Source organism: Quercus suber, unplaced genomic scaffold (assembly GCF_002906115.3).
Source record: "Quercus suber isolate HL8 unplaced genomic scaffold, Cork oak 2.0 scaffold_154, whole genome shotgun sequence".
Classification (NCBI taxonomy): domain Eukaryota; kingdom Viridiplantae; phylum Streptophyta; class Magnoliopsida; order Fagales; family Fagaceae; genus Quercus; species Quercus suber.
The window spans coordinates 293,920-302,433 of NW_027069615.1; the positions used below are offsets into that span (position 1 = coordinate 293,920).

At 34.7% G+C, this 8,514-nt stretch overlaps 1 protein-coding gene across 1 annotated transcript; it reads right to left on the reverse strand.

The window, feature by feature from the left end:
• Positions 1 to 1,016: 1,016 nt before the first annotated feature.
• On the reverse strand, positions 1,017 to 3,556 carry LOC136069146 (phosphate transporter PHO1-like). Its single transcript, XM_065777352.1, has 6 exons — positions 3,447 to 3,556; positions 3,284 to 3,328; positions 2,916 to 3,068; positions 2,143 to 2,424; positions 1,893 to 2,026; positions 1,017 to 1,507 (listed from the first exon to the last, which is right to left on the reverse strand). The coding sequence occupies exons 1-6, from the start codon at positions 3,537 to 3,539 to the stop codon at positions 1,417 to 1,419; spliced, it is 798 nt and encodes a 265-aa protein (XP_065633424.1). The 5' UTR covers positions 3,540 to 3,556; the 3' UTR covers positions 1,017 to 1,416.
• Positions 3,557 to 8,514: the final 4,958 nt, after the last annotated feature.

The following is an 8,514-nucleotide window of genomic DNA, read 5'->3' on the forward strand; positions in this document are numbered from 1 at the left end:
ACTAAAAGTTGTCTAACATTATATCTGTCAATGATTAAATGCATATATGGTATTGTTTTCTCAAAATTTTAAGTTATTTAGACTAAAAGTTCCAATTTTTCAACCACAACATCACCCTCCCCACTCCTCCCCCCCCCCACCCCCCCAACAGCTGGAAGACAAGAANCCCCCCCCCCCCAACAGCTGGAAGACAAGAATAGGGGTAAGAAGCAGCATACAACTGAAAATGAAGCAAAAATTCTACGAGAAATAAGTTTCTGGGATATACACAAATTTCTGAGTTTCATCAGAAGATTGAGTCCTAGAAAAATGTTAATATTTTATATGGTTTCCATTTATTGCCAAAAGGAATAATTGCAGGATTTCCTTATTCAAAACTTGCAGAACAAACTGCTCCTCCATACTACAAGCAGCCTTTATACATGAACTTAGACTAATTTCATGAAAATAAATATCCTTAGACTAACAGGCCAAATTAACCATAGAGAAGACAATCAGGTTCCAATCTGTGAGGATGAAGGTTTTAAAGGGGAAGTAAAATGGTTAGTGTTCATGAGAGTTGAAGACAAGTAAAGCATCACAACAATAGAAAATTATTGGTTTCTTTCTTTCTCTAGCATTTTCATTTAGAAAATCCTTACTGTTATGGCAAATGCAAGAAATGATGATAATGCAAACTGATGGTGACCAGTGGTGAAGGGAAAGGGAAAGGGGTAATCCTGTTCATAGAAGCCCAAAATGTGAGCCTGACTCTGGGATAAGAAACATGAAACGATTTCTAAACCATGTATCAAAACATTATTGGTGGTGAATAAAGCTTTAAGAGTTTGGAAAGAAGTTCATAGAAAGTGCATGTTTGTTAGAAGCATTGGTAGTTGGGATAAGGAGATTGATTGGGCTGTGAAAAGGCTGAAGGGATAAACTCTGTAGCATGTATTTTGTAAACTAACTTGGCAAGCCACTGTCTATCACACTTGGAGTGAAAAAAATGCAAGAATTCATGAAAGAAAACCATATTTCTCAAAGTAAGAAGACTTTGTTTGAGAGAACCATATTTCTTTTTGCTTAAGTTCCATTGTCTGTAGTTGTCACTGCATTAGACAGACAAAACTTTCAAGTAGCCAGACCTACAGAATATGCCAAGCAAAAAGAAGATATACAGAACAACCTTTCAGAAATGTAAGACACACTTCATGTCCAACTTAGAATAACTAAATGTACAAGGAACATTGCTGTTTTACAAGAGCTTTCTTCATTACAATCGGAGCCTTAGAATTCACATTTTGAATTGGATAAGTAATGAATGCTTTGTGTGACTGCACATTTTGTTATTTTGAAATGTGGAACCCTTTTGCGATCCCATGCCTCTCTGGGTCAGCTTGTAATGGACATCTGTACGTGAGTCCAAGAAAGGGTTCAGCCATCAGAATCTATCTCGCCGAATGGTAATGGAACCTCTTTTACTGCCCTGTACTTGCCGACGTTGTTTAGGTGCTCATTCTCCAACCTATTAAATTGACAATTTACAAATATGAGAAAACTTTACTTTCAGTTTCCATAGTTCACAAAGCTATGGAGGAACATCCTAATTACATCACTAACCAATAAAGAACCTAAAAGTATTTCTCAAAGGTTCCTGTTTATGTGGCTTTGTTTGCTAATTTTGTGCCTGCTGGAAAACAGTCGATAAAAAATTTGTTCTCGGGGGGGTGTTTTGGGTTGGGTGGAGAGTTGTTTCCAATTAGAGGCATTATCAATAGATAGCTGCAAATATAACTGTCACTCTCAGAGTCTTAAAATGCCAGTCATATAGTTCAATTATATGTTAAAGAACTCTGCCTAGACAGGATAACAATTTTAACCAAAATTTTTTAATGCAAGACTGAAAGTACCTGTAAAAGTTCCAATGACCACGACGAATAACTTCTAATGAAGCCAAGAGGAAATCTAGTAACTTTTTCTCAGAATCTTTATCGATTTTCATTGTGGTCTCCAGCCATGCAACTCTTAGAACAGCATTCAAGGCCTGCAATTCAGTTTCTTATCTGTTCATATCTTTTGTCTAAAAGTGGTATAAAGAAGGTCACGAAAATTCTACTAGGACCAAAAAAAAAAAAAGAAAAAAAAAAAGAGTTTACTTACCATGGACATGTAATAGATGCTTTTATTCTTCAGAATTAAATTATCTCTAAGCCATAAATTTGTGGAGGTTGATCTGAGAAGACCCCAGTCCCTGTAAAAATCCCAGTACAACTGATATACTGTAGCCACCCCAGAAGTCACCAAGACCATAGCAAACCATACATGGTCGTCTTTATTCCGCTCATATGTCAACTTGGCGCCAGCTGCCACCATGGCCGAAACATACTTCCCCATGTTACCCAAATGTTCCCCTTTGGGTTCTTCAAACCATCTTCTTGCACACTTGTAGTTTCATTGAAAAGCAAAGTGTTAGTTGGACCAAGAATGCTATAACAGATAACAAAAGTTTTTGAAAACTTGCTGAAGTGGTGAATTGTGATTAATGCAACATCATTTTCATACGGGTAAATAAGGCATACAGATTTTTGGACAAATTGGACAAAGTTTTTGAAGCTATCTCCTCTAACCTACTACATGTCGATTTATAAAACTATCAATGTGTATTATTTAATCAAGTCACATGACTCATTAAAAAGTCATGTGAAACTAAACATGGATAGTTTCTTTAATCGCCATATAATGAGTTGGAGGAAGATAGCTTCAAACTGGTTTGGAGGTGAACTTTTTCTTATAAGATTATATTATACTATAGGATAAATTATTGATCCTCTTCCACTTTGAGGTATTAGGCAATTAGTGGAAGAGCCGCCCCTCCAACATACACAAAAGAGGAAAACAATTGATTAGACTGCCATGGAGTTTGGGAGACCTACCTGCATTGCTCGCCAATAATATGGAAAAAACGAAATTACATAAGTTAGCTCCTGAAATAGCTTTACATCAGAGCAGGTTTCATAGTGGTGTGTTCTGAAATTTCTTGCCAGAAGGTTGCAAGCTATGGTTTCCAAGTGCCTCAGCAAGGGAATCTATAAACAGAGAAGAATGTATTGGAGATTAATCAAGCTATATCGAGAGAAGAGAGTGAATCTAAAACAAGTTTATTTAAATGTCCCAAAAGTTGTTTGGTTACCAAGAATATTGAGTAAAATAACATAGAAGTAGATGTTCGGATTTTATGAGGCAAAAGTTACTTTTTTCATTGGACCATATTTTGTAGCCTTGTAGGTTTAAGAGTTTTTACCTGGCTAGTAAGTTGGTCAGCCATGAAAAAGTCCACCAGCGCAACCTAAATACATAGAGTTATTCAAACAAATTAAAATAGCTGTAATTTAATAATTGTTCATATATTGTGAAGAATGAATACCATTAATTGTTGAAGGAAATGAGAAAGGAAATAAATGTACCTTAAAAAATGGACAGCATACTATATTACGAATTATACGAATGAAACGGTAGCGTGTTGGTCGATAAAAGATGTTAAATGGGCATACGAGCATACTGAAGGCCAACTGGAAAAAAAGAAAAAAAGGGATTGAAGATTAGAATAAAGGCAATACAAGATTCATAAAAACATTTAATGTTGGCATGAAAACCAGGCTTTACCTGGAGACAGCCAGTGTATGTTGGGTTTATGAAACCTAGGAGATTTTTAGTCTAACTCTGAAACCTAGACTTTTCGTCAAAATTGTGGCCGTAGCACTACTCATTATGTAATTAACGCTACTCAAGCCTTATGTTTGCTTGTTATGAATAAGTTTGGACCTTTTTACAATTTATATTTAAATATGTACATTATAAACAATTTTTGATAAATTTTCTCATACACTGCACATGTTAGCAATTAGTTTATTAAAAAGCTAAGAACGCCTATGCTAGTTGCTACATAAATATTAGTAACTTAAGAGGAGATTTTTCAATTGGAACATGTTTATTTCTTGTTCTTTTGGTCCAATATGATATATAGAACACGACATCAACAATAAAAATGCCAATAGTCTTTTAGTTTGATGGTTAGTACCTAATGAGTGTTTTCAATGAAAACATTAAAGTTCACATCTAACTTTTCCCCAACTATCGAATTATCAAAAATTAAAATTAAAAAAAAAAAAACCAAAATTAATTGCACTAACCAGAAGAAGAAGTCCAGAAATGGCATCCACTGGGCCTTGTGGGTATCCACTGGCTCCTAACAAAAGGTGGATGACCAATGCTCCAACCACAATTGTCATGAAGTGGTGCACATGAGGAATGCATCTCGGTATGTGAGGGCTGTCTTTGGTGAGGATTCAAAGATGAAATTGTAATTGATTCTTTTACTCTTCCACATGAACAAATTACACCCATGCATGAACAAGTGCAAGCTCAGCAACGCAAACATGCTGCACAATTCACACCTTTACTACTATTAGCATATCAATAACATATACTGAGTCTTTACCTTATAGTAGAGAGTATATCAATAACATATACTGAGTCTTTTACCTTATTAGCATATCAATAACATATACCGAGTCTTTTACCTTATAGTAGAGAGTATATGGACAAAATATGATATGTTAAAAAATGGTGAACATTACTAGTGTTTTGCCAGGAACCTCATTATTCAATTCCAGATTCGGTTGTCGTGTTTGCAAGATATCCGACCCAACTTAACTCATGTCAGCGCCTAATAGCTCAGTTTTAAACAAATTTAGATTTTTTCATAATTTTTTTTTCCAACCAGTTAATTCTAGACACTTTAGTCCAAATATCTATGGTTTCTTTTTAAATGGCTTTGTACTTAAGTGTTACTGTCAATCTTCTTTATAAGGAAATCTAGTTTCAATATTTAATTACCACTTGTTGCAAGGAAAAAGAGAATAAAATCAAGGGTTAATTAATATCTCAAAAAAAAAAAAAACCTTAATAGAGCATAATTAGACTCAAATCCATATACTTAAATAAAATTTAAGTATATGGATTTGGGTCTAATTATGTGTGTAGGGACTCAATTCAATTTGAACTGAGGGTTGGGTTTCAGCCCAATAAGCCCAACAATAAATTTATAGAGAGTGGGTTAACAGGCTTGGGTGCTGGCCGTCGATCACCACGCACAAACTTTCTCTTATAAAATGGTTAAGTGTTTTCTTACAAATAGGGGAAGGCTCCTCGGCCTGTGGCCGAGGAGGCCTCCGTGTTCCTCCCCTTTCTTTGGGGTTACTAACTCTTCTTTTATAGTTTTCATCTTCCTATCTCCTGCTTCCATCTGTTGGTCGTCTATTCGCTTTTCTTCTGGTTGTCCGTCCCATCAGAGGCCTTATCGGTACTCAAGTGGCTCGCTCTAACCAAAGTTATCCTGCCAAAGGGTTACCTCCCCATTAATGCGGCCAGGAGGGTTAGTTGAGTGCATTCAATGCGATAGTGACAGCTTACTCTGGGGTTAACTTCTCCCCCAAAACCACCCTTGTCAGGCCGAGGACAAGATATCCTCGGCATGGACTTTAGGAAAGTAGGCTTCCCTCTTCCCCTCAAAAATAGCCTGTGCTCCTCGGCATGGGCCTTGGGCCTGCTTTATGATAGGCCGAGGCTATCAGGCCTACGGGCCCCACAATGTGTTTCTCAAAAAAAAAAAAATTATTAGTGTTTCTCAAATTATGTGTTTCTCATTATTAGAAAAGAAAAAATTAAGTGATTTACCCCAAATTTTTTTTTATTAAGTGTTATTCTAGTAGTACGTAAAGATAAGACCTGCCTGACCCTCCTAATCTCACTGATTGGTAATTGATGAATATATATATATATACACACACATATATATACATATCATACTCACATATAAGTAACAATGTCTAAGATATTAATGATTATGGTTTTGGCAGGGCTGGGGTTGACGTGAGGGGATACTTTGCATGGTCATTTCTTGATGACTTCGAATGGGAATCTGGTTTTACTCTTCGGTTTGGTATCACTTATGTAGATTACAAAAATGGGTTGAAAAGATACATGAAAGCCTCTGCTTTTTGGTTCAAAAATTTCCTTCAAAAGAAAAATGTCACCTGCAGCAGCGACTGATTTGTTGTTAAGTACTTGAATTAATTGTTTGTTTGTTATATTTAATTTATTGCATGCATTTACTTTGGAAAGTGAAAACCAGTTCTACTTGACTACTTCTACCATGTATAACAGTATAAGTTCAGCATGGTCGGTTATTGTTTCATCAATCTTGCACAAGGTTTGAAGCATTAAGCAAACTTTTTTTTTTCCTGATCTCGCTTGAGCATATTTGAACTCGTTTAAGCCAGTTTTTTTAAAACGTGAGTTCTCCAATTAGCTTCTTGACTCGACACATTAAGGACTTATATATAAATGACGGGAATGATTAGGTGAAGAGGGAGAAAGAGGGTATTCTTCTTAGAGTCCAATTAATGAGTGCTCTCAGAGCATTTGTTAATAAAATATTTTAGGAAATTTCTGATACCACATTCATTGGAAATATAAAATGTTATTAAAAAAAAAAAATCAATTGCTTTTTTATTTTCCTATAAAAAGTTTATAAAAATATTTTCTAAATCAATGTCTTTAGGATATCTATTAATTATTCGTCCCTTCTTATATTGCTACACGACAAAGACAATTTTTGTATCAAAACTTTATGATCGATCGAGTTAGGTGTCGTGAGTTAATGTTAGAGCCTCTTGATTTTATAACAACTTGGGGATGATGTGGAAATCCTTCAAAGGGAAAAGGGAACCTATTTAGAATAGTGGGTATTATAGTAGAACTAAAGCTTCAGTATATGGGAGGTTGGGATGATTCCATTTTGCACAAGTCTATTGCAGTTTGGTTTGTTGTTATAAGAGGATTGGTGTTTTTTTTTTTTTTTTTTTGGGAGTTATTAAATTTGTGGGTTTGGGCATTAATTGTGATTAGGCTAGCATTAAATGTAAATTTGAGATTGTGTGAAAGTTTAATTTTTTTTTTTTTTTTTTTTTTTTTTGGGAGTTATTAAATTTGTGGGTTTGGGCATTAATTGTGATTAGGCTAGCATTAAATGTAAATTTGAGATTGTGTGAAAGTTTAAAAAAATTCTTAAATATTCTCAAAGTATAGTGAAATTATACTTATTTTTCTCATATTTACTATGAATGTAAGAAAATGTAGCATTATTTATCATGCTTTAGAGAATAACTCAGAATTATTCCCAACGAGTCCAAAGTCTTCCCAATAAGTTTGATTGAAATCTATTATTAATATATAAGAGTAATGAGTATATATTTATAATATTCCTTCTCCTTGAGTATTTTATAATTACTCACGTCTAGTCTCATCCCAATTCTGTTTATCAGGTGGCCTTGACTTGACCTACATGTTTATGTATGCACTCGTGTAGCTTCGGGTCAAATTAATTACTTGCTTAACCAAACCCGTTCCATCTACTCTTGAGGATCGGCTCGTCACGGATTTTGAAGTCCAAATACGTAAAGTCAATTTGTTTCATCTCGTTGTGTTGGGCTGTAAAAAGTTAGGCCCAAACAATCTACTATGGTGCAAAATTATGCACCTAACATTCTTGCTACCAAATGTGCTACGACTTCAACTACTCAACAACCACGTGGTGTCTAAGAATTAGCTGAGCTTTTGTGTTGTATTGAAGGTGCTAAATAATGCATCTATCAAAAAATGAAAAGAATTCTACCCACTAAATGGTGGGACAAATTAAGTCCTTTATTTATTGAGCAATATGATCAAGATGACCAAAAATTACTTTAATATAGAGCAAGAATGATAATCGGTTTAAGAATTTTTTTTTTTAAATTTCAAATGAATTAGAAACGAAACATCAAAATCAAACTTCCATTTGGTCCTACATTAATAATATAGGGAGTTGGAGAGAGTACAGTGCAATCTAAAAGTCATTAATTTGTTCTTCTACCTTGTGGCCTTGGCCTCTGTTTTTTGCTTGCATTGAAGGTAATAACCGGAGTGATTGTCCGAATGGTATAGTGCTAGTTCTAACGTTAATTTCTACATATGTCCTACACATGCATATGTATTTCTATGGTTCTCTTGCATTATGTATGTTTGATTTGTAAATATATATTTTTTTCACTGTATATAGTATGATCTATATATGAAGGGGCTGCATACCAGGATGGCAAAGGTTCTAACATATGGGATACTTACATTACGATACATCCAGGTCTCAGACTCTCTTTCTCACTCTCTGCATCAGGGATGGAGGTAGCCTTTGACTTAGGGGTGCAATGGCCCCCCTCCCCACTCCCCCCAATATATATATATATATATTTTTCTAAAAATTAGAATATATACTAGGTATTAATTTTAGCAATTTTATTCTTTAAAATTACACTTTGCTCCCTTAATAATATCATTAATTCTTTTAAGACTGTTGTTATAGTTACAGTACAAATTTTTCTACAATATTTTAACAAACTATTAAGGTAGCAAATTCTTATTGGTTCACATTTAAAC